General features: G+C 44.5%; 1 protein-coding gene across 6 annotated transcripts in view; it reads left to right on the top strand.

Moving 5' to 3' along the window:
• The window catches only part of Git (ARF GTPase-activating protein GIT1), a 293,327-nt gene that overhangs the window by 155,258 nt on the left and 111,893 nt on the right, over positions 1-26,176 (top strand). For all 6 annotated transcript variants that reach the window (XR_012894547.1, XM_037419552.2, XM_037419545.2 and 3 more), the window contains 2 exons: positions 5,200-5,273; positions 18,937-19,048. Coding sequence is in view for 5 of the 6 variants with exons in the window: in XM_037419552.2 (XP_037275449.2) it covers positions 5,200-5,273; positions 18,937-19,048 (186 nt within the window). In the remaining variant the exon portion in view is untranslated. The remainder of the gene's footprint in view (positions 1-5,199; positions 5,274-18,936; positions 19,049-26,176) is intronic.

The following is a 26,176-nucleotide window of genomic DNA, read 5'->3' as shown; positions in this document are numbered from 1 at the left end:
GTTGGATACTAGCGATGAAATTGAGGGAAAAGGGTACGCATCCTTCTTCGTAACCTCATTCAGCCTGCAGTAGTCTACACAAAAGCGATACGCATCATCTTTCTTTGGAACTAGAACTACCGGAAAACACCATGGGCTGTTTGACCTCTCAACTACGCCTGTGTCGAGAAGTCCATCCAAGGCAGCGTCAAGTGCTTTCCGCTTAGCGAAACTGATTGGTCGAGGGTTGCATTTCCAAGGTCGTGCATCACCCGTGTCAATTCTATGCTTGACCAGCGTAGTGCGGCCAGGACGGTCAGTAAACATTGCGTAATACTCGTACAACAGCGACGACAGCTGCGCTCGTTCCCCTTCTAGTAGGCACTGTGCCTCTACTAAAAGCGGGTGTACTGCCCTTCCCTGCAGCGGAGCACATTGTTCCGGCGGGGTGGTCACTCTCTTTCTCGGCGCGCTTCCCTCCTCGGGTACTTGCACCTCTCCCTGCGATTAGCATGCCTTTGTCAATGTGGGGGCCTTCGAGAAAAGCTTTAGCGGGTCTCCGTCGCGCTCGTGGTAACCGCCGTTTGCAATTTCAGTTATAATACCCGACTTGGCGAGAAAGTCTCGATCCAGGATTAAAGACATTGACAGCCCAGGAAGATGCACAAAACGCTGTCGCCTCATGCGTCTATCCTAGCGGATCACTAGGCTAGCTGCGCCGCTCGATTGTGCTGTGCCGGTAGCAAGGCGGAAAATGGTGTTGTTTTGTCTCAAGGTGGTATTGTTCTCGCGAAGATGGTGCAACACGTCGTTGCCGAACAAAGAAGCGCTTGCCCCAGTATTCAAAAGTGCTACGAACTTCTTTCGAGCTATCGTTAACTCGATTAGTGGTCTACGGCGAGTCTACGGCTTCACTTGTGCGACAGACTGACGGTGCAAGTGATCCGAACGCATCAGTGGAATTACTCATCGGCTTGCGGGGTCCGATGTGGATCGCCGGTGGCGCCGTTTGTTTCCCAAACCGCGCGTTTCCTCCTGACTCGGTGTGTGATTGCATTCGCGGGCGATGTGCCCAGGCGCGCCGCACCGATAGAAAGGACCACGGACACCACGTCGGCCCAACCGCAAGTTGCTTGATCAGGTGGTCCTCGCTCCAGGTTGCGCCGCTCGTTAAGCCTCGCGCCGACTGCGTGCTCCTGCCTTGGAATGTCACGCGCGGGAGTGGCGTGGGCCCTACGCAGCGCATAAGCGTAGGGGTGCAAAGCGCGGTCGGACAGCTCCCAATCGCGTGGTACCTGCTCATCAGCGAACGATGCTGACGCATTACCCCTGAACGCTTCTGAAACTACCGCGCCGCCATTCCATGCACAGCGAGGATGTCCCCTTGTATGCGCTTCACCTTGGTGGCGAGCTCTTTTAGGTCTGCAAACTTACATCCCCTGAAGTGCGCTGTAAAAAGCGGGTGCGCTTGACGCGTAACGCGCTCGACGCGTAACGCGCTCGACTTTTTCCGTGTTGGTGGCGTGAGGGTTAGCGAGACGATACAGTTCGTCCATTGCCCCCTACATATTCCAGCAAGGATTCGTCTGGATGCTTGGTGCATAGCTCCAATTTTCTCCGCAAATGCCACTCAGGATTAGCCGGTACGAATTCGCCGCGGAAGCTGTCGCAGAACTCTTCTACTGTACGGGCGCGATATCTGATTAGTCCACCGAGCCGCTTGCTCCGTAAGCGACACCGGGACCATGCGCACGAGAAGCTTTGCGTCAGAAAGCCCCGTCGCTTGCTGATAATGGAACAACTGGTCGAGATACTCGTTGGCGCTCTTGCAGTCGTGGTAACCAGGGTAGGTAGGTATGCATACCTTGACACATGGTTGCACAGTCTCCATGGGGGCCTGCGCTGTGTTCTGCAGGGCGCTCGCGAGGCTTTGAATAACTGACAGCGCATTCTGTAAGAGTATCTCGCTCGAGGGCAAACTGCTGCCCGTGGATTTGCCTACAGTTGCGACGCTTCTCTGTTCGCGTCGTGAGATGCCGGAGCGCCATGCGTGATGCTTTTGCGACGTAGGCCTAATCTCTGCTAACGCGGTCTCTGCACATTCCTGATCATCCCATGTGAAATGACCAAAGTCTAAGCTGTCGGAAAGTCCTAACAGTGCCCCGGCGTTAGCCAAAGGATGGCCACTCTGCGACGCGACATCAGACAACATTGACAAATCTTGGAATTTCGACATGCCTGTTATCCTACGTGTCGGAGAGCGTCGGTAGTTGCTCGTGTCCACAAACTAGCCGCGTTGCCAAATTCGTTACGTTGGGCGCCAGATGTAGGGGGTCTGTCCTATGTACGGCTGACGAAGAAGCCTATCTAGTGTTTCAGCCACACATAGCCACACACAAGGTGCCGCGAGCACGTCTTTGTGGGCAAAGGCGATTCACGGGGACACCGGTACAAAAGTCCTGGTTGCTCGAGCGAGGGCAAAGGCACTCGCTTTGGTTTCCGAGAGGTACAGTTCGACGTAGTATGATCACACACTAGGACGCCGCACCGCTCTTCGGCCCAGCATTCGAAGGCGAAGGGGCAGGCGCAAGGAGTCATTGGTGAAGTCCAAACGAGCCCTAAACAAAGGGAGCCGACAGACAAAAAAGAAATGCATGCTTTCCTTATATCGTCCCGGAGAGATCTGACTCACTCCCGACACACGCATGCAGAACATCCCGAGAGACTTTGCACACGGCGTCACAGTCTACATCCGCTACCGAAGGGTTAAACGTCACTCCTCGCTCCCCCAGCGCGGAAGACCGCGGAGGAAAGGGTAGTCATGTCAGGGCACGAGAACGCAGAAAGAGGCGGCAAAGACTGCGCAAAGGCGGCGGACACGAGAACGCAGAAAGAGGCGGCAAAGCCCACAGGCTAGCCTCGATTGCCAAAGGCTAATCTATTTTGAAGCAATTGTTTTCCTGATGACAGTTTCTGAATAGAATAAGTGTCTGCTGACAGGGTCAGCATACTAGATAATGAAGCTTTTGCGGCCGCTTTTGGACATCTCATTCTGTCTTCAGCTGCAGTCCAATCTCAGGCAATATTTAGTTCTTACCGCGTAGCTTTGTATTTTTTATGTTTATACAGTATGATTTCATTTATGTTTCTTTCTCTCTTCGTCTAAGTTTTTTATGGGATCTTTATGTAATTCATGTGCATAATTCATGTGCATAATTCATGTGCATTGTATGCCGGTATTTCTGTTTAGTAATCATAATTTTAATTTTGTCTTTTCTTTTTCTACCAATGTTCTTGAAATGTATGATGTATAAATTCTCTGTGTAACCTTTCTCATTGTAATGCCTGAATGGCACTGTGGGTATGAGTGCAAATAAATAAATAAATGTAGAAAGCTAAGCTTGTGAAAGCAAATAAAAACAAAAAAAATGTAATTTTGAAAAAAAAACTCACATTTTTCAACACTCATCTCCTCTTAAAAGCTTGTTATACGAGTTAATAGGCTCTAAGTACATAAGTAAACTTCAACATGTAACATGTTTTACAAGTTACCGCTAGCATTTCATAGAAAGTCGTATCCTGCTACTATTCAAAGTTGTTTCCACTTTCTTTGAACTAAAACAATGGCATTTGCGTAAACCTTGTTTCATATTTAAAAAGATATTGTGCAGGTTTGGTAGGTCATGACAAATATGCCCATTTTTCTTGGCATTACGGGATATACAGCACTATTCGAATTTATTGAAGATTATTCAATCAAATTCAGCACTCTGTTTGTGTGTCCTTTATGTGTTTTGTTTTTTTTCTGCTGGTAAATCTAATTTAATTGTGGAACAAATCACCCGAGCAGTAATTTGAAAAAGGAGGAGAAGCTGAGGAAATTACTTCTTTGCCTTTCACGTATAAAGTGTTATCCACAACACTTTGATTGCACCATTCTTGTGCACAAATACCATTCAGCATTGCTTCATTCTTGATAAGACAACTACGAAACACTTCAGCGCTTTAACAACCTAGCCAAAAGAAAGACTTTCATGTTGCTGTCTGGTAAGGAGACGCTTAGTAATCCTCTCCAGCTTTTCTCTGCAATTTCTCTTTAAAGTATTAAAAAAATATTCTAGAAATATTCGAGAAATATTAAAAAAATATTTGATGCAGTTCGCACCCAAAATTTTGCTATTCGCACATCTCTAGAAATCATTCTTTTCTTATGAATTCGTTTCAGGAAAAAATATCACAGTTTCACCGCAAGGGCAAAGCAATAAATGCAACAGCAACAACATATAATGTTATTCGACGTCATGCTGGCAGCTAACTTTTTCGCATTCAATATTGGGTAACTTTACAAAGCACTGAGGATGACATACTCCTGCTCGGTCTCGTTGCGTTGAAAGCATAGTACCTGGAAGGGTATATGAGCCATCTGCGCCAATGCCTGCTGAGATAGCATGCCAGCAATTGCAACCGCTCCTTTAAAATCAAAGTTCACTACTGCATTTCAAGTGACCCATGATTCATGCTCTTGCAAGATGAACAGGGCATTTCCTGTCTGCTGGAGTGTTTGATGGCAGGCCTAGCATGCAGGGAGAGGAAGTTGGGATTTTGAAGGAAGCGGGTCTGATTTCGAAGTAAGATGAGTGCATTAAAAGAAAGATGCCGACCACAAGAAAGAACCTAAAAACCGACATTTCAGCTCCGCTGATGGGTGCCTTGCTCATCATCACCCATGGGGATATTATCACCCTCTGAGCAACAGAGATAAGCTGGCTCATTTGATCTCTTCTTCAGGCGCGTTGGTCGCACCCACATTTGTACACTTATTCCCAGGTAGAACGTGTGCAATACAAGAGGCAATGTTATCAATTTGGACTTTACACAGATCATGATGGTGATGCCAACAGCAAAAACCCAACGTAAAGTGTGTTTATATAACTGCTGTTGAAATAAAAGCTTTGTTGAATTGGGTTTCGAAGACAGGTTCACACGTTGATTTGGGATGATTGCAACATTGAACACTAATTGCAAGGGAATGAAAATTTTCTTTGCATTGGGAACTTGATATATAATCGCATTTTATCAGACTATTTATGAACTGTAAAGTTTTTAAATGTTTGCTAGAATGTGGTTCATCACATGTTTTTGTGTTAGTTTTATTCAAATGGAATTGGGAATGCTAAATAAATGTGGCCGTCACTCAAAATGACCTTCTTCTGTGTGCAGTCTCGGAGGACCAGAGGCTGAGTGATGATGAACCTCTGTATGACAGTGTTGCATCCGATGAAGACAACAACATTGTAAGTTTGTATGAGCTTTTATATTGTATGTTCTGGTGATACAGGTGACAACACCACCCTCGCACTGTTATTTGCATGGCCACTGCCAGAGAGTTTCTGAAAATACTTCGGGGAAATCTGGTGCTAGTGTCTATAAGAGGTGAAACGCACATTTCAGCGAGCATGGGAATGATGGGCGGATTTGTTTCAGCTTCATTTGGTTTGTCTTTTTGTGGCCTGGAGCCACTTTGTTACTCGATGAAGTCCAGCAAATATTCTGCAATCCCACTTAGCCACCTTGACTTTTGAAGGCTCACCACTTCAATTCAGCTGATGAAGTTCTCAGTGATCTATTCTTTTCCCTGAAACAAATGTCAAAACATAATAAACAAACATAATGAAGCTACAAGTGCGCTGGTGGTTGAACAATCGCAGCACCAGAGTTATTTCTAGTAAATACTGTAGAAAACTCTGCGGCCACTGCTGCGTTACTATATCTTCATCTGTTTGGAGATGGTATAACATCCATATTCGCTGTTTTTTGCAGTACACCAAGCAGCCTGTTTTTCATTGGAATCACTAGTACACAACCCAGTGCCTCGGAAATTTTATGACGGCTGTTATGGAATTATATATATGCATATATTATATATATGGAAGTACCGTATTTACTTGCATAATCCTCGCACTTTTTTTGCCGAAAAAGCGATGCTAAGTGTGGGGGTGCGAGAATTACGCGGGGAGAACTTTTCACGAGAACGTACCGAGCGAAAAAAAAAAAGTGGCCGCAAATCGGGATTTTCACACCAGCAACTAACAGCAAGCTTTGAGAAGTACTAATTAAGAGTTACCTCAACAATAAAAGGAGAGGTTCAACACAAGGCAAGATTTATTTGAGACGCAAAAAGTGCAAGCAAATAGTCGAGAATTAGAATACCATACGCAAAGCTTGTGGCCGTTGCGGGCGTAATGGTAGCATTCGTCGCTCACCAGGAGCCCTCGAAAGGTAAGCATAGGACGTCAGTATTGGGCTTATGGCTAATTAACAGAATCGTCCGCAGTTTCCTTCTGACGAAATAAAGTTTACCATCAATCCCAGTTTTAGGCCCACGGCAGGCCCAACGCGTCTTGGTGGCTTTCAGCTGCCGTCACCAGTAGCGATCACAAAACTCGTAGACTCCGAAGGGCCTACCGGCAGCCCTGTTGTCGTCGTTTAGTGCCATTGTCATCTATCACTTGCAACTTGAAGGAGCCGTGTAGCTTCAGTATCACACCATAACGTGCCAAGATTACTGACAAAGCATACAAAACACGCCGCAACGCGCACTGGCCACTTCGGCTTGGCTTGGATTGGATTGAATTTGCGTGCAATAGTATGCTTGATGCTTAAGAGATGGCGCCAAATGGCGTGCGCTATCATCACAGGTGGCTGGAACGAGCAGACGACATTATTGGGGCAGTTTTCTGGGGTGCGATAATTACTCGAGGAAAAAAGAAATCGTATTTTTCTTGGGCGATGTGGGGGGTGCGAGAATTATGCGGGTGCGAGGATTACGCGAGTAAGTACGGTATATATACATAATATATTATATATATTATGTACACTCGAACCTCGTATAGCTTAATAGGATATAGCAAAATAATGGATATAACAAAGTAAATGAAATTCCCCTTGAAAGCTTCATTGAGAACCATGCATATTAAACCTCGTTGTAACGAAATAAAATTGACCGGTAAATGGATACAACGAACTAAATTAGTCTATCAAATAGTCTATAAAAAAAAACCGACCGTAGTATGTTAAGTATATCGTTTTCTGCGGAGTTTGACGCTCGCTCAACACGACTTTTTCAAAACTCCCGCGCTGACCTTACAGCCACGCCACGCGTGGCCGAGAGAGTCATCTTCCTCACACAGCCAGCGAAGAGGATTGAGGAAGCGCTCAGCGGGTCACATGACCGAGAAGCGGCGCCGCGGTGCAAAGCCATTTCCCTCTCACTTAAGAACACACGATGGGGAAACTTCAGAAGATTTACATTTATTCACAAATCAGAGGGCATACGTCATTAATTGAAGGAATCGGTGATGCGAATCTGCACACTGCCTTGCAGCGAGTCAATCAATTTTGCAAGCAGTTTGCAAAGCATAGTAGCGCGCGGCTAAGTCCAGCGCCAACACTCTCTAAAGACGACGGCAATGACTGCGTCTCTGCTGCTACCCTCCACACCGAAAAAAGGGGAGCATCTCCATGCGGAGAGAAGCAGATCGGCATTGACAGCTTTCTTTTTTTTTCCTCTCTCTCCACGCGCGGCCTTGCAAGGAGAAGGGTCTCTACGTGCAGAGACGGAAAAGGGACAAGCGTGGCACAGGCTAGTCTAGTAACGGTGGACACAGGCGCGTCGGAGATCGGCTTTTGAGAGAGCAAACAATCCACCACAGTCTTTTCTTTCCTTCTCTTCTTTTCCTTCTTCGCGAGCAGCATTGAGAGGTGCCGCTGCGGGTTTGGGCATGGTGCTGAGAGAATTTTTGGAGCGCAGTATGTTCAAATCAACTGCCGAAAGTGCTTGCGCGTTCGAATTACAAATCCTTTTCGCCCATTGGAATACACATAGCTTTGACGGGACCACAGCGAGAGTTCGAATTAACCGGAAGTTCTAAATAAGCGTGTTTGAGTTATGAGATTCGACTTTGTTTATTTGCCGTCATCGCGTAGCGGTGCATAGGGCTGTGAGGCGGTTTCCTTCTTTGCATGCTTATAAGTGTGCGCCCATCTGGGCATACATTGCCACAAACTGTTATAATCGTAAAATAACGGATATAACGAAATAGTTGTGACTCCCCTTCAACTTCGTTATAACGAGGTTTGAGTGCATATATACGTGTAGTACATGTACAAGGTCTGTTAGAAAAATATCCGACCTTTGGCGGAATAAAAGGAATAAAAAAAGCTGGCATAATTGGAGCATTGGAAACTTAATCCCTCTGAAAGTAGTACCCTTGGGACTCCCTGCATTTTTCCCAGCGGTGCTGCCATTGTTGGAAGCATTCTGAGGTGGCCTCTTTCAAAATGGGGTTTAGCTCAGCTGTCATTGCAGCCATAATGTCCTTCCTTGTCTGAAATCGCTCTCCTTTCAATGTCCTCTTCAGTTTGGGAAACAGCCAGAAGTCGCAAGGGACCACATCAGAAGATCAAGGAGCCTGTTGAACTAGAGTCTGACTTTTCGCCAATGAAGTCTGAACCAAGTGTGAGGAATGTGCAGGAGCATTGTTGTGATGGATGCACCAGTTTATTGTTGACCACAACTCAGGCCTCTTGCGCTGCACAGCGTCACGTATGGGATGGAGGACATCCCTGTTGTACTCTTTGGGGATTGTTTGACCCTGTGGTGCGTACTCATGGTGTACCACACCAAGGTGTTCAAAGAAAGCACTCAGCGACACTTTGACGTTGCTGCACACATGGCCAGCCTTCTTTGGTATTAGTGACGGGGTATGCAGGAGTGAGACAGTTGCCCATATTGTGCATTTTTGATACATTTCCGTTTTCTTGCGCCAAGCTGCTCAAAAAGCATAAAAATTACAAAAATTGTGCTGAACTGCTCCAAAATAGCCTCGACAACTAGAATTTCGATGCCAACCTCAGCTTAATAAGATACACCCAATATTTTTTTTTACTTTGCACCTTTCTGGTAACAAAGGCTCCCACGCATGGTGCTGTCATCATCTCTTGTAAACTGTTGTAAATATGCATCACCCCCCAAAATTCAGCTACTGTGCATCGATCGAGTAGTTAACGGGGTGTCGGGGGGTAGCGAGAAGTGGCACACGCACACTTTCTTACGGCTTGCGCTTCGTGTCTACCTCCCACCATTAACCACCTCGAGTTCATTGTATGTACTAGTTCACTGTATTCATGGCACTGCGGTCCAACGCTCGCTAAACCTTTCTAAAGCAAAGGAGGTTACGCCCAGCGAGTATAGCCTAGCAACCCTTTCTTGTAAGAGTGCTCAATGTACACGTCAATGGCTGCTAATTGGGAATGAGAGACAGGAAAATTTGGCTTTTAGTTAATGCACAAACTGCGAATTTTTTATTGTTCAACAACGCACAGGAGAAATCTCCTACCGGCACCACCTTGCAGGTCAAAGCGTAAGACTGGTTATGCACTACGACTACGACGAGGGACGAACGGGTGCCGCTTTAAAGAGCTTCGCCCCTAAAAGACCGCATTGTAAGCGGTTCTGCACTATAAGCGGTTACATTATAAGTGGTCTACACTGTATACTGCAGTAGAAGGGCAAGTTGGAATACTTGCATCGTTGACGAAGCACTCATCCTGTGCGTTCTTTGTATACGTCTCTGTTTTTTAGCATTGCATCAATCATGGGGTCAAAGCTGTGGCTTATGGGTGCATGCACTCGGAACGGTATATGCAGTCAGCATCCATGCCTGTGCTTAGCGTGCCAGGTGTATTTACCAGAAGCTGCGGTGTCCATCAGTTTTGCCCCGGCACTGAGCGTAGGCTGTGCGCCTGCCCCCAAAAGTGCATGCGCACTGTTATTGGGCCTTTGGAAATCGTTTTGTCCACAGCGGATGTAGCACTCGGTAGCTTTGTTTTGACTTCAGGCAGTGTGTGTCACAAAACTCAAACATGGCGAAAGAGCCAAGGTCCGCATACTGGCATGAAACTAGCTTGCTACATTGTGATAGACAAATGATCAGTGGTTGGCCATTTTGCTAATGAAATAATGACCCTCGCTTGCGAGTATAGGTCGGCAAAAATTGTAGAACTCACTCGGGCTCACTTTCGAAATATATTTTGCGCTTAGGGCTCAGACTCGCAAAAATTTTGTTCAGTCCAACTCACTGGTACTCAAACTCGCCAGAATATTACTCGCTCAGACTTGGACTCACGGCTCGATACTCCATTTATCTTGTTCATCGTTTTGTCGACAGAGACACACAGTCTACATTTTGCCGAGGTAATCAAATGGGGCTTTTGGGGAATGGAGTCCCGTAATGACCATTCGGGCACGATGGAGGTTTCTTGTTCCTTGATAGTGACTACAGTTAAACCTGAACATTATCATGCACTAAATAACGGCAATAGGGCTGCCAGTAGGCCCTTCGGAGTCGACGGGTTTTGTGTTTGCTACTAGTGACAGCAGCTGAAAGCCACCAAGACGCATTAGGTCTGTGTGCCTAAGTCTGGGATTGATTGTAAACTTCATTTCGTCTGAAGGCAACTGCGGACGATTCTGTTGAATGGCCATCAGCCCAATACTGACGTCCTACATTTACCTTTTGCGGGCTCCTGTTAAGCGACAAATGCAACCACTACGCCTGCAATGCCCACAAGCTTTGTGTGCAGTATTCTAATTCTCTACATTTTGCTTGCGGATTTTGTGTCTCATATACATCTTTCCTTGTGTTGAATCTGTGCTTTTATTGTTGAGATAGGTTCTAATTATTACTTCTCAAAGCTTGCTGTTAGTTGCTGGCGTGACAATCCTAATTTACGGCCACTTCGTTTTCTTTTTCGCTCTATACGTTTTCATGGAAAGTTTTTCCCGCGTGATTCTCACATCCCTCAACTTTGCATCGGTTTTCCGCCAAAAAAAGTGAGAAATGTGCGAGTAAATACAGTATGGCACACACAAAAGAAAACACATTTACCTTGCTTTAAAGGTGACTACATACGTGCCAAATGGGAACATGTCCTGCAGCACCGTTTCTGCCCCATGCGGCTGCCATCAAAAGCTTACGCGGAGCTGTGTGCCACGGCCAAAACTCCCTTCTATTAGAGCTCTATAAGGGAGTTGAATGAGTGCTGAACGGAAGAAAATGGAGTTCGATGGTGGTCATCTGACAGAGGTATAAAACATGAGGACCTTGAGTTTGGCTCACATTAGGGCCAAATTAGCTAATGCCGAAAATTGTGACTCTTACGCCGTGTGCTCTTATGCAGGGAAAGGTACCCTCCCCTTATAATTATTAGTGTTACTATTATTGATATTATTATTATTATTAATTTTTCTATGCAGCATGTATTCAAACATATTGCCACGTTCCATTTCCCAAGTTTTTGTTATCGTCCCAAAACACCACACGATTCTCAGCGCAGACCGCGCCTGCAGTTTTCGAGAAGGTTCCGGACTGTAGTAGATCATTTCGATAAGATCACGCCCACTGTGCGAACGGTACAGATTGTTCTGAAACCTACGCCACCGCAAGCGATAACGCTAGAACATTCGACGGCAAGTGTATAAATGCCGACGCGCTTCGCCGCTTGTCAGTTGTTGATCGAAGGCCGACGCTCCGTTCGCCGCTATCAGTGCGAGACTGCTGCTGTAATTGGACTTTCCGTTTACCGGGCACAGGTCCGCCCAAATAAACAGTTAAATCCCAACACGAAGTCTCCTGTCTTCGGCCACGTCACGACCCCGTGACAATATTATAGTGCAAGAAAGGTTTTGAAAGTGTGTGAACGATGTTTTGGTTTTCATGACCTTGTCCTACCAAAATCCAGTCACTAGGATTTTCGAAGACTGATCAACGTGAACAAAGTCCGTGTTTTTTACTTTTGAGCTTCCTTGGGAAGGCATGTTAGAGTTCCTATAACTTAGGCTTGGATCCTGTAAACGACATGTGTATCTGAAGTACCATCCAACTGGTATGTCAGACAAGAAGGGTCTCCTGTCTTTTAAGTCAGCACACTCAAAAAGTGTAAAGAAAGGCATTGCAGTGTCCTCCATGGAAGCGGCTCTAAAAAATTGTGCTCGCACAAGATGCAAGAATGTTCACCAATCGGATAAATGAACTTTTGGCAGCAGGTTTTCCCATATGGCTTCTGACGTCGGTTGCTGTGTTTCTGATTTAGGAAGGTAAATCCACCAAGAAGGCAGACGTTACAAATTGAGGCCAGCGGGGGCCCCTTGTCTGTGTAGGATCGCCCATCAGCTTAAGGAATTTGCTGGCAGACATGGTGTCCCAGTGCTTCTTCCTGTGCTGAACAAGCTGCTGAAGTGGCACTCCCGCACCTGCAGTGTGAGCAGAGTAGGAGGCCAACACTGCTTCTTACGTTTGATGCGTCATTGGATGCACGAAAAAAAAGGGGGGAGGGAAGTTTTAAGAGGGCATTCTTATTCTGACACGTAATCTGAAGGTTGAAGGTTTAGTCTGATGTGGTGGCAAGTTATTATTTTCTCTTTACGCAAGAGCGTTGAAGAGCTCTTTTCACAGAAATTCCAGCGTCAGTGTCGGTCACAGCGTCCACGTTGTTGGTTATGAGCAAAAAATCGTCTTGTGTGTGACCAAAAAATTGAGAGCAATTCAAATGAAATAAATAATAAAAATTCTGGGTTCAAGTGGGGATCGAAGTCGAGTTATTTGTGTGGAAAGCGGGTGTTCTACCACACAGCCATGCATCTGCTTGTGTAAACAGTGAAAATAACTTTCTGTGCTTGGAAATGCAGTGAAAGTAACTTTCATGCTTTACAAACACATGTGTTCTGCATACATGCTTCACAATACCACATGAAATATTGCAGTAATAATGTGTGGTATAAGCGTACATTGCCATCGGGCATCAGAACATGGGATTATCATGATGACTTGATGGTTTAAAGCTGGTCACCCACTACAAAAGCATAGATGCTACTGCACCCTTAAGGCCACATAGTTGGTTCGAAAAGAATTCATGCACTAGGGACAGAATATCGCTATCATGTGCAACTTAGGCAAAGTTTAAGGGTACTCCAGTTTTATTACTCTTCACTTTTTTTACATTTGTATCATAATTACTACAATTAACATCACCTGCTTGTACCTTGTCCATTCTCACCAATAGTCTGCGTGGTGTGTGCCATTTTGCTCTCCTGTGGGAAGGGTTGCATGGGTCAGACCGGAATGAGCGACTTGAGGAACGTGCACAGAAGGTTGTCAGCAAGAGCGCTGATGAAGGCGCACATTTTGCAGCAACTGTAGGGAACGACTTGAAGGGACGTCTATAACTAGTATAGGCAGAAAGGGGAATGAACATCCATGGCTGACCTTCGAAGCTTGCCGCATGAGGAAAACAGCTTCGCTATGCATGAGTGATCGTGCTTATTTGTCCCTGCTCTCATCTGAATGTGATTTCAGGTATCTAATACTCTGATTTTACGCTTGTTACATGTTTTTGTTTAGATCTGTTGTTGTGTGCGCATGTTGATAAGGTTGCCTTGTGCCTATACATGGCATATTTCTATCAGACAATACAGACTTTTTGTAACCATGCTATAGCTATCAGACCTACTTCGGCTTTGCAAATAAATTCTGTGCCAAGGCAGTAAAATTTGTCTCATCCAAAGTTACCCTGAAATGGGTCATTAAAAAAGCTCATCAAAGGCAGTAAACTTTGTCTCATCCAAAGTTACACTGAAATGGGCTATTAAAAAGCTCATCAAAGGCAGTAAACTTTGCCTCATCCAAAGTTACACTGAAATGGGCAATTAAAAAGCTCATAAGAGGCTGTAAACTGCCTCATTCAAAGTTACACTGAAATGGGCTATTAAAAAGCTCATCAAAGGCAGTAAACTTTGCCTCATCCAAAGTTATACTAAAATGAACAATTAAAAAAGCTGATCAAAGGTAGTAAACTTTGCCTCATCCAAAGTTACACTGAAATGGGCAATTAAAAAATCTCATCAAAGGTAGTAAACTTTGTCTCATCCAAAGTTACACTGTAATTGGCAATTTAAAAAGTTCATCAACTCTTTATTATGAACTTGAGGGTAGTTGTTAATATGGAATAGTTGACATAGCTTTTTTGTTTTTTTTAATCCTGATAAAGCACGTGTAGTTTGAGCCAATAAAGCTTAGGGCCCCAAGGCAGGCGACTCTGAAACTGAGCAGTCTGGGTGCGCAAGAAAAGCACCATCTGGGTTACGTCAGACCTGAAAGCTCACGGGACAAATGTTAAAGAAAGGTACGTTGCAGCAGGATTTGGTTGGGACAAGTCGTCTCAATGACCTAACTGCACCTCTTGCATTCACCAGGACACAGCCAAGGGCCAATGTTGTTCAGCTTCTACATTCGAACCCCGCTACAACGAAACTGGGGGGCAGAAAAAATTCCGTTGAAGTGAAAATTTCGTTGTAGTGAAATTGGAAAAAATACCGCTGATCTGAGCTAGCAAAACGAAGAAATGTTTATTCTGAAAATTCAAAAAATGTCCGCTGCTTTTTATTCTTTCCCAGCAGCGCCACGACGCGATTCTCACCCATGCATAGCTAGGCCATGGTGAAAAGCATGCTGAAACAACGCCTAAAACAGCTTTCGTGAACGAACCAAACAGTTTCATTAACACGTTAACACTAGCAACTGTCCGTTGTCAAAAGTATCCAACAACACCGAGATGGAGGCAGGGTATCATGGAGCGGGGACTTTTGCATTATTATATGCCATTCTTATTATCCATCACTCGCGACTAGCTGATTTTATTGATAATGTGGACAAACAGCCGCTCTGATTAGTTACCACACTGGCCAAGCGCGAACGTAATAATAAGAATCGGAATCGGAAAAGGCATCGTGCCGTGGTTGCACCGAGCAGCTGCGAGAAGGAAACTATAAACTGAGCGACTGAGCTTCAGCGTTGGATCGTCTGCTGCTCAAAAGCAAGCCATTGGCAAAACAAAAGCAGGGCAGTCTCGTTGCCATCACTATCGAGCAATGGCAGCGCGAATGCTTGCTCAACAGCGGCGGTATAGCGACGTTTTCTGGTGGTGCCAACGCGTATTTTAGACTTCATTGACGCATTTTTAGGCTCTAAAAGTGCATTGAAATATTAAAGCTTGGGTTTACTGCATAGCAATAAGTAGCTGAGCCTGGAATTGCATCGTAAAATTTTGTTGAAGAGGGACAATGGAAGAAAAAGTGTTCGTTGTGGTGACAATATTTATACACTGACTCCTATGGACTACTGACGGGGAATCGTGAATTTTTCGTTGTAGCGTAAATTTCGTTGAAACGGCATTAGTTGTAGCGGAGTTCGACTGTACACGTAAACTTCGATATAACGAACCCGGATAAGACAAAATACTGGTTTTAAAGAAGTAAACGAAAAGCAGTCTTGCAATAGATACTTTCTCAACGAATTTCTAGATATAACGAACCTATTTTTCATGTAATCTGTAACATTGTTATAGTGCAGTCAACTGGTTAGTAGTAAATGTGGTGAGACTGCAAGTGTGCTGTATAGCTTTATTATTGAACTGTCAGAAAAACTTCAAATTTTTCTTATTTGACCAGTTGCAATTGACCTACCATTTTGGCAGCCCTTTAGGGGCAAGCAATGGAACCAAAGCTGCTGGATTTTCGTGCTTTCTCTCAGCGTCAGGCATGGGGATTCCTTAATAATTTTCTGCAATATTCGTCTACATTTCATAGTGCTCATTTCAAATCTCTGCTTTCTTGCACGCCTAAAACTACAGTGGGACACTGCTGGCCTGCATGGGCACCGATTAGTGGTGTATTCCCGATACATTTCAGTATACCTTCATTTCCTGCACAATAGGTAAATAAATAATATCCCAATATAGTGAGGAGCACAAAAATCTACTCTGTTCATGTTTGAAAAACGTGACTGTGTTGGGTTTCTTTTAAAGATGAATTTCAATCAACTCGCCCAACTGTCCGTAAGTCTGTTCTAATCATGGTGTAAAAAATATTCCTGCGTAGCAGTGTTGCGTGCCCTTCTATTAGTTCCAGCACGCTCATCTGGGGGCCGTCAGCTCGATGCATTTAAGTGTGGCCAAGCACAGTGCATGTTCACCATGTGTAGCAATGAAACCCTGTCTTTTGAGGCAGAAAACATTGAGCCCTTTTCTCAACAGGACCCAGTTCTGCTGGATGGGACAAAACACCTTCTGCCCATCACAGGTTCACAAAACGATTGCTGCCACAATGAAAAAAAACAAAGCATGCAAAAGCAACATAGGTGCACCAACAGAAAGCCCAGAAGATTTCAATGAAAGATCTGTTACACCAAATTGGTTAATGTTTAAATCCAAAATGCATGAGCTGATCAGTACTTACATTCCAGCCGTCGAAATTCGTGAATGCAGTACTTCCAGCTGGTTTAATCTTGAACTTAAAAGGCTTAAAAACAAGAAGAAGCGACAATTTCGCTCGGAAAAAAGTACCAACAATGCCGTAGCGGGGCAAAAATATCAGGCCACAGCAAAACTGTCCTGCTGTGCTCTAGATAAAGCGAAACGACTCTTCAATGAAACAACCTTGCCCAATTTACTCCGCACTAACCCCAAACAGTTTTGGAAGGTGATTAACCCACGACACGAAAACAAATCCATATCCATATTGGATGATACTCGACAGCCTATTGCCTATAACAAAGTAGCTGAAGCACTAAACCTTACTTTTTCTTCTGCCTTTACCAGAGAACCAATTGATAACCTCCCTGATGTATCTCTTCTCAACTACCCTCCCATGGCCGATGTCATATTTTCACCTCAAGGCATCCAGAAAATCATCGAATCGTTAAAACTTACTTCATCTTGCGGCATCGATGGCATCAATGCTAAGGTTCTCAAGAACGCCAAAAAAATCACCAGTGTTATTCTTTCTCATATGTTTCAGCAATCGCTCTCATCCGGCACTATTCCTCATGATTAGAAAGTGGGTAAGATCGTTCCAGTTCTGAAACAAGGTTCATCTAGTTACTGACCCATTTTCCTAACCAGCGTCTGTCCAAAAATAATGGTACGTATAATTCATTCCGAAATTGCTAAATTCCTCGTCTCAGTCAAGTTTTTTCACCCTAACCAACACGGATTCCAAAAAGGACTCTCATGCGATACTCAGCTTGCATTATTCATCCATGGCTTAAGCGCAAGTGTAGACCTTAACATACCAGTTGACGCCATTTTTATAGATTTCGAGAAAGCTTTTGACGAAGGTCCCCACAACCGCCTTCTAATGAAGCTCTACCATTTAAACCTTAACCAACTTGTCTACAACTGGATTAAAGACTTTCTCACTAACAGTCAGCAATTCATAGAAGCTAATGATACATCTTCATCTCTTTCTAACGCCATTTATGGTGTACCACAGGGAACAGTTCTGGGCCCTCTACTCTTATTAATTTACATAAATGACTTACCCGATAATATTTCATCTAACATTTGCCTCTTTGCTGATGACTGTGTAATATACCGACCCATTACTAACATTTCAGATAGAGGTGACCTACTAAAACTTGGCGAGTGGTGCAGAAAATGGCTCATGGTTTTAAATACTTATAAAACTGCACTTGTTTCATTCCACAGACGTCAGAACTTTGCTGCTGCTAACTATATAATTAATGACTGCACAGTTTCTTCCCTCAGCTGTAGTAAATACCTTGGCGCTAACATTTCACAGAATCTAAACTGGTCTTCTCATGTAAGTAAAATAACTAACAATGATAACAAAACTCTTGGATACTTTTGTCGTAACTTACATCTTGCCCCTCCTTCAGTAAAATTACTAGCCTACAAAACTCTAATTCGCCCTAAACTAGAATACGCATCCACCATTTGGGACCCACCACAAAGCAACCTAAGTAAATTCATTGAACTAATTCAAAACCGTGCGGTTAGATTAGTCTATTCTGACTACTTATACCACACCAGTGTTACTACCCTTAAAAGTAAAGCAGGATTACCTAACCTTGACTTACGTCGTAAGATTTCTAGACTCTCATTGTACCACAAAATGTATCACGCGTTTCAGCATAACTCCCCTATTCCGCCAGCCCGTCGGACTTCAGCCCGCATTAGTCACCACAAGGCCGTGTAACCTCCTCCTGCTTGCATTACAGCCCACCTTAATTCCTTCTTCTCTCAGGCAGCCAGGGACTGGAACGATCTTCCCTCAAGTGTTGTCGACCATTCCAACACAGATACATTTAGGAATGCCATAGAATCGTTGTTTTACTAAATCTTTATTGTTCGCCCACTCCCTCATGTAAAGCCCTCTCTTAAGGGCCTTTGAGGTATAGTAAATAAATAAATAAATAAATAAATAAAAAAGTACAGTAGATTTTTGTTAAACAGAACCTGAAGGGACCGGGGAAATGTTTAACAGGAATTTCTGTTTAATGAGGGGTGAACAAGAGTGCAGAATTCACGTATGATACCGATCATGCCGGAGGCAGCTGTTCCATTTAACAGATTTCCATTTACTGATAGTCTACTGTACTTACACCTGCTCTGCCACCATGCTTACAACTGCGTGCAATGGGCACAAATGATGCGCCTTTAAATATTTAGCACTGGCTCTCTGATGATAGCTGAAATGCGCAGATGTGGTCAACACATTCTTGGCATGGCCATCGTGGAGAGGCCTATGGTATTGCCCCCTCCCTGTCGTTCTTGCCATTCTCACATGCGACGCTGCAGTTCGGAAGGTCAGCCATCTCGGAATCGTACGAGGTTTGGGTGTGTACTATGGTTGAGGCGGTGCAATGCTCCCAAGCACACTTGGTCATTTATGGCTTAACAGGCCTTGCTGTGTCACCTTGTTTTGTTGAAGGCAGAAAATTTTGTTGAGGAGAACTCATGCTGAGGAACCTAAATTGAGTTTTATCCCTATGAACTTGACCCAGATGATGATGGAACTAACGAAGGCATCTTGTTGTGCAGAGCAGGCAGCTGTGGCAGCGCATGAACGAGCTGCAGCGGGAGCATGCGGCGATGCGGCTTGATTTGGAGGCCATGCAGGCCACCCTGGTGCAGGCCCGTCACTCAAACCGAGGTGGGAACATTTTTTTCATTATTGTTGTCATCTTGCCACTACAACAGTGCAGAATGTGGCAGGAGCCAATATTGAACTCTTTACTGGGCCCTTTGAGCCTCCCAGATCAGTGGTAGCTGCTGCTGTCATGGTCGGCTACTGAGTCAAATGTTGTCAGTCCCATCACTGGTCCCAAAAGGTGCTGAGCTATCTCGGTGGAACATTCGGAAACATTCAAGAAAGTTCTCACACATTTGTTAACAACATGCACTGAGCAATTAAGAGGTTTAGACAGTGGAATGCAGTCCCTCTGAACAAACAAAAAAAACATTTAAAAAATATGGTGATGCTACAAACAAAACAGGAAAGCCAAGGAAAAAGGTGCATAACCTTAAGAATTTCTTTTAGCCTAGAGCGAGGGACCACAACTGGAGTGAACAAGTCAGTGGTCGCTTTAGGTCAGCGTCTCTTCTGGAAGACCCTTTTTTCTTGCACAACAGAGCAGCTGAGAGACTGCGACAAGAAGACTGCATAACATTGGCTAAAGTTCAGATACAAGCATTAAATTTCATACTTGCACTGTTTGAAAAATTCAGAAACATGCCTGCTCAATTAGAGTTCTCCAAATGCACTACTTTTTAAGCAAGTCACATCTCAAATTTATAAAATAAAAATTGTAGCTTTTTCCAATCGATGTACAGAAAATGTAATTTTTACATATTTGAAATCAGCATACAAAACTAAATATTCTCTGAAAAAATCATGTGTCTAGGGCCAATAGTAACAAATTTCGCTCTCCAGACCCATGTCCCCCTTTAACCATTGAAGACAGTGTTGATTCATCTCAATAGTAATTGTCAAGTAGTGTCGAAAAAGTTCCACACTTTCTTCTAGCTTATTTCTCGCAGAGGCACCCAAATAAAAAGTGACCCTGCCGCTCTAGTGGCTACTAAGGTACTAAGGGCTGCTGACTCGCAGGTTATAGAATCGAATCCCGGCTGCAGCTGCTGCATTTTCGATGAAGGCGGAGATGCTATAGGCACAGGTGCTCAGATTTGGGAACACATTAAAAAACCACAGGTGGTCGAAATTTTTGGAGCCCTCCACTACGGCGTCTTTCAGAATCATATGGTGGTTTTGGGACGTTAAACCCCATATATCTATACAACTAAAAAGTGTGTCTGTGGCTATGTTCTTTGCCTGGAATGTATTCAGCCTCTTATCGATATAGCACCATTCTCATCTTCAGCCTCTCTAATCATCAAGGGTCCTTGAAGTGAAGAGGGAACTTGATGGCCCATGATCCATCTCCAGCCTGAACAACTTGCAAACAACTTATTTGCTGTACTTGTATAACATACGCTGAGGCAAAAGCAAGTCTTTCTTTTCTTATGTGGGCGTGACACTTGTCAGTTTGTTGAGGCAAAAGCTATGACATAGAACTGTCTGTTTAAGTGCTTCTGTCAAATGGATGCTTTGAGTCCAAAGAATGGTGCAGTGATGACTGTTTCTTTTGATGGGTTGTTGACTCCAAGAGCTGGAACACCAACTTGCAGCTGTAGAGTGTATGGAGCACTCCAAGCAAACTTTTTTTTGTACAGTCAAATCTCATCAATTCAAATACACTTAATTCAAGCTTCCTGTTGATTAAAACTGACGCTATGGTCCCGTCAAAGCTTTGTGTATTCCAATAGGTGAAAACGCCCTATAATTCGAACGCGCAAGCATTCGAGACAGTTTATTTGAACGTACCATGCTCCTAAAATGCTCTTGGCGCTACACCCGATCCCGTGGCGGCACCTCCGATACCTCAACACTGCGTGCGAAGAAGGAAAAGAAGAAAAAGAAGAAAAAAGGCTGCGGCGGAATATTTGCTCTCTCTCAAATGCCGATCTGTGACACGCTTGTGCAACGCTTCTGCCTTTTGCCTCTCTGCACGTAGAGACCCTTCTTCTTTCAACGTTGGGCGCAAAGAGAGAGAGGAAAAAGAAAAAAAAAAAGCTGTCACGAAGTGTTGGCTCTCTCTGTGAAATGCCGATCTGTGACACGCCGGTGCCACGCTTTCTCCTTTCTTGTCCCTGCCACGTAGAGATCTTTCTCCTTTCAATGCTGCGTGGGAAGAAAAGAAACAAACAAAAAAAGCTGCCGGTGAGTGTTGGTTCTCTCTCGAATGCCAGTCTGCTTCTCTTCGTGTGGAGACGATCCTTTCCCGTCACGTGCTGGCCATGGCTGCGGCGCAGAGGGCAACAGTGAAGACTGAGTCATTGTCGATGTCCTTATAGACTGTCGACGCTGAACATTGCTGCACGTAACTTCTCTTGCCAGGAGAATTCTGAAGCCGAAGTAGAAATTCTTTGCAAGCTGCATGGGAAATTGATTGCCTCGCTGCAAGGCAAAGGTGTGCAGACGTACATTACCGATTACTTCAATTAATGATGGTTGTCCCGTAATTTGTGAATAAATGTAAGTCTTCTCAAACTTACACCTCGTGTGTTAGCTCTATGCACATGCGCCACTGCATGGTGAGCCCTCCGTTCATTTAGCTTTCAATAATTTGAACTTCTTTCAATTCGAACAACCTTTCGGGCCCCTTCGAGTTCAAATTATCGAGATTCAACTGTAGTATCAGAGTGCTTGCTTCCAAATACTCTGACATTCTTTTGCTACTCACACTACTGATGTCAAAGAAGAAAGAATTTTATTATTTTTTTAGGGAGCTACTAGTTGGCAAATCATCATCATCATCATCAGCCTGACTACGTCCACTGCAGGACAAAGGCCTCTCCCATGTTCCGCCAGTTAACCCGGTCCTGTGCTTGCTGCTGCCAATTTATACCCGCAAACTTCTTAATCTCATCTGCCCACCTAACCTTCTGTCTCCCTCTAGCCCGCTTCCCTTCTCTGGGAATCCAGTCAGTTACCCTTAGTGACCAGCGGTTATCCTGTCTACGCGCTACATGCCCTGCCCATGTCCATTTCTTCATCTTGATTTCAGCTATAATATCCTTAACCCCCGTTTGTTCCCTAATCCACTCTGCTCTCTTCTTGTCTCTTAAGGTTACACCTACCATTTTTCTTTCCATTGCTCGCTGCGTCGTCCTCAATTTAAGCTGAACCCTCTTTGTAAGTCTCCAGGTTTCTGCTCCGTAGCTAAGTACCGGCAAGATACAGCTGTTATATACCTTCTTCTTGAGGGATAGTGGCAATCTACCTGTCATAATTTGAGAGTGCTTGCCGAATGTGCTCCACCCCATTCTTATTCTTCTAGTTACTTCAATCTCGTGGTTCGGCTCTGCGGTTATTACCTGCCCTAAGTAGACATAGTCTTTTACAACTTCAAGTGCACTATTACCTATCTCGAAGCGCTGCTCCTTGCCGAGGTTGTTGTACATTACTTTCGTTTTCTGCAGATTAATTTTAAGACCCACCTTTCTGCTCTCCTTGTCTAACTCCGTAATCATGAGTTGCAATTCGTCCCCCGAGTTACTCAGCAATGCAATGTCATCGGCGAAGCGCAGGTTACTAAGGTATTCTCCATTGACTCTTATCCCTAACTGCTCCCATTCTAGGCTTCTGAAAACCTCGTGTAAGCACGCGGTAAATAGCATTGGGGAAATTGTGTCCCCCTGCCTTACACCCTTCTTGATTGGTATTCTGTTGCTTTCTTTATGAAGCACTATGGTAGCAGTTGATCCCCTGTAGATTTCTTCCAGAATGTTTATATATACTTCATCTACGCCCTGATTCCGCAGTGTTTGCATGACGGCTGATATTTCTACTGAATCAAACGCCTTCTCGTAATCTATGAAGGCTATGTATAGTGGTTGGTTATACTCTGAGCATTTCTCTATTACCTGATTGATAGTATGAATGTGGTCAATTGTTGAGTAGCCTGTTCGAAATCCTGCTTGTACCTTTGGTTGATTGAATTCTAATGTTTTCTTTACTCTGTTAGAAATTACCTTTGTAAATAGCTTGTATATTACAGAGAGCAAGCTGATCGGCCTGTAATTCTTCAAGTCCTTGTCATCTCCTTTCTTATGTATTAAGATGATGTTAGCGTTCTTCCAAGACTCTGGTACTCTTCCCGTCAGGAGACACCTCGTAAACAGGGTGGCTAGTTTTTCTAACACAATCTGTCCTCCATCTTTCAGCAAATCTGATGTTACCTGATCCTCACCAGCAGCTTTGCCCCTTTGCATGCTCTCCAAAGCTTTTCTGACTTCTTCTATCATTACTGGTGGGGTGTAATCTGGGTTACTGCTAGTTCTTATAGTATTAAGGTCGTGGTTGTCTCGGCTACTGTACAGATCTTTGTAAAACTCCTCCGCTATTTTAACTATCCTATCCATATTGGTAGTTATTTTGCCTTCTTTGTCCCTTAGTGCATACATCCGACTTTTACCTATCCCAAGTTTCCTCTTCAATGCTTTGACACTTCCTCCGTTTTTCAGAGCGTGTTCAATTCCCTCCATGTTATACCTTCTTACATCGCATACTTTACGTCTATTAATCAACTTCGAAAGCTCTGCCAGTTCTATTTTGTCTGTTGTACTTGACACTTTCATGATTTGACGCTTCTTAATTAGGTTCTTCGTTTCTTGGGAAAGCTTGCCAGTGTCCTGTCTAACTACCCGGCCTCCAACTTCCACTGCACACTCCGTAATGATACTCGTCAGATTATCATTCATTGTATCTACGCTAAGGTTGGTTTCCTCACTAAGAGCCGAATACCTGTTCTGCAGCGACACTCTGAATTCCTGTGCTTTCCCTCTCAGTGCTAGCTGATTGATTGGCTTCTTGCGTATCAGTTTCTGTCGTTCCTTCTTCAAGTCCAGGCGAATTCGAGACCGTACCATTCTATGGTCACTGCATCGTACCTTGCCAATCACTTCCACATCCTTAACGATTCCAGGGTGTGCACTCATTATAAAGTCTATTTCGTTCTTATTTTCGCCATTAGGGCTCCTCCATGTCCACTTGCGGTTTTCTCGTTTTCGGTAGAAGGTATTCAAAATCCGTAAATTATTGCGTTCTGCGAATTCTACTAGTAGCTCTCCTCTGGCGTTTCTAGTACCGATGCCATAATCTCCTACTGCCTGGTCTCCAGCCTGCTTCTTCCCTACCTTTGCATTAAAGTCGCCCATCACCATAGTATACTGTGTATTTACCTTACTCATTGCCGATTCCACGTCTTCATAGAAGCTTTCAACTGAAGCGTCATCATGGCTGGATGTAGGCGCGTAAGCCTGTACTACCTTCATTTTGTATCTTTTATTCAGTTTAATTACGATACCTGCCACCCTTTCATTAATGCTATAGTATTCCTCTATGTTGCCAGCTATGTTTCTGTGAATTAGGAACCCCACTCCCAGTTCTCTTCTGTCTGCCAAGCCCCTGTAGCAAAGGACGTGCCCATTCTGTAGCACCGTATAGGCCTCATCTGTCCTCCTAACCTCACTGAGCCCTATTATATCCCATTTAACACCCTCTAGCTCCTCGAATAGTACAGCTAGACTTCCCTCACTAGATAAGGTTCTAGCGTTAAACGTTGCCAAGTTCAGGTTCCAATGGCGGCCTGTCCGGATCCAGAGATTCTTAGCACCCTCTGCTGCGTTGCAGATCTGACCGCCGCCGTGGTCAGTTGCTTCGCAGCTGCTGGGGACTGAGGGCCGTGAGTTATTTGACGTAAGCATGTGGGAGGTAGTGGCCAGATACTGCACCAGGGTGGCCAATCCTTCTCTGGTGAGGGAGTGCGTTCTCGGCGGTGTTTGCCGGTGAGGCCGCACCCCAGGCCTCCTAATGCAGTTCCATCAACACGCGGATTTTTTTTTTAATCCGGTTGGGAACTGCGCGGTACCGGGATTTGAACCACGGACCTCTTGCATACGAGGCGGATGCTCTAACCACTATGCCATCGCTGCTCCTCAAGTTGCTCAAGTTGGCAAATGTTCATTCTAAAAAGAGACAGGGCGTGCACAGGCGAACACACAAAAGAAGCCAAGGAGCTGAATACAAAGGAGGCTGTAAAATGTGAGCAAGGCTAGGAACAGATCTCGCGAAGTATGTTGCCATTCTGACTACTCTGTGCAGCAGTTCGGCAGGACTGTTCTCAGTCTTGTTTTTAGGACTCTTCATTTGCTGTGTGGCTTCAACACTCCTTTCAGGAGTTTTATCGTTGTCAAGCCAGTGCCCAAGGAATGTTTGGCGTTGAACACTCACTTGTTCTCCAGCCTTCCCAGGTGCCTGCAGCTCCACGTTTTAGACTGTCGTGCTCATGGCCTTTAGAACCTCAGACAAGGATGTCATTAGTGTGACATACAACTCACTTGGTGCCATGAAAAATGTAAGAAAGTGCAATTGAGGGTCGGTCAACGCATCCTCGATTGCACTTTCCAAAGCGAAAGTGGTAGGCTTGTGCGAAAAGTAAATTTTAAGTTTGAATCGAACAGTGATTTTGATTGAGCATCTCGAATCGACTTCAAATAGTACTATGTCACATATTTTAAAGGAAAATGGGCATAATCGTCACGACTGGAGGCCGGATTATAGGCAAATGCCTATTTTGTTCCTTGCATTCCTATCGTGCCATTTTGATATATGAGCATGAATTAGAAATTAAGAAGGACTTTTGTAGTGTTTTTATAGTGCTTATAAGTGCCTATTTCAGGTGTTCATGCCTAAGTGCGTATAAGTGCCTATAAATGCCTATTTTCCAAATCAGTGCCTATATGCGTGCTATTTAAGCCTGAATTTTGTTTTCGAGCACGGTTTGAAACCGTTACTCATATAAAAAAGGCGACATTGATAATTCCAAAAACTGTGAGGTTCAACGAAGTCCTCTAGTTCTACCAACTTTTGCAGAACAACCGCTAACCGAAGTAAAATGACACTCGTTGGCCACCATATGCGAGGGATTGAAGGAGGAGCATGAGGAGCGCGAAATACGCTATTTCTCAGCCACAAGTGAAAGCAGCATCTGCAGGGGAATGCGGAAAGAGAATTAAAGGTGGGATGAAAAGGGGCGTCTATGGCCGACGCGGTCAACTACAGAGAGCTGTCCAGTTCCCTCAAGGAAAGAACAGCAGCTTTTTCTGTGCAGCCGTGGGTAAGTGGAGAATGAATTAAAAACCATGGAGGGCCACTCAT

Source organism: Rhipicephalus microplus, chromosome 3 (assembly GCF_043290135.1).
Source record: "Rhipicephalus microplus isolate Deutch F79 chromosome 3, USDA_Rmic, whole genome shotgun sequence".
In the NCBI taxonomy this organism is placed as follows: Eukaryota; Metazoa; Arthropoda; class Arachnida; order Ixodida; family Ixodidae; genus Rhipicephalus; species Rhipicephalus microplus.
This window is presented reverse-complemented; position numbering and strand designations above follow the sequence as displayed.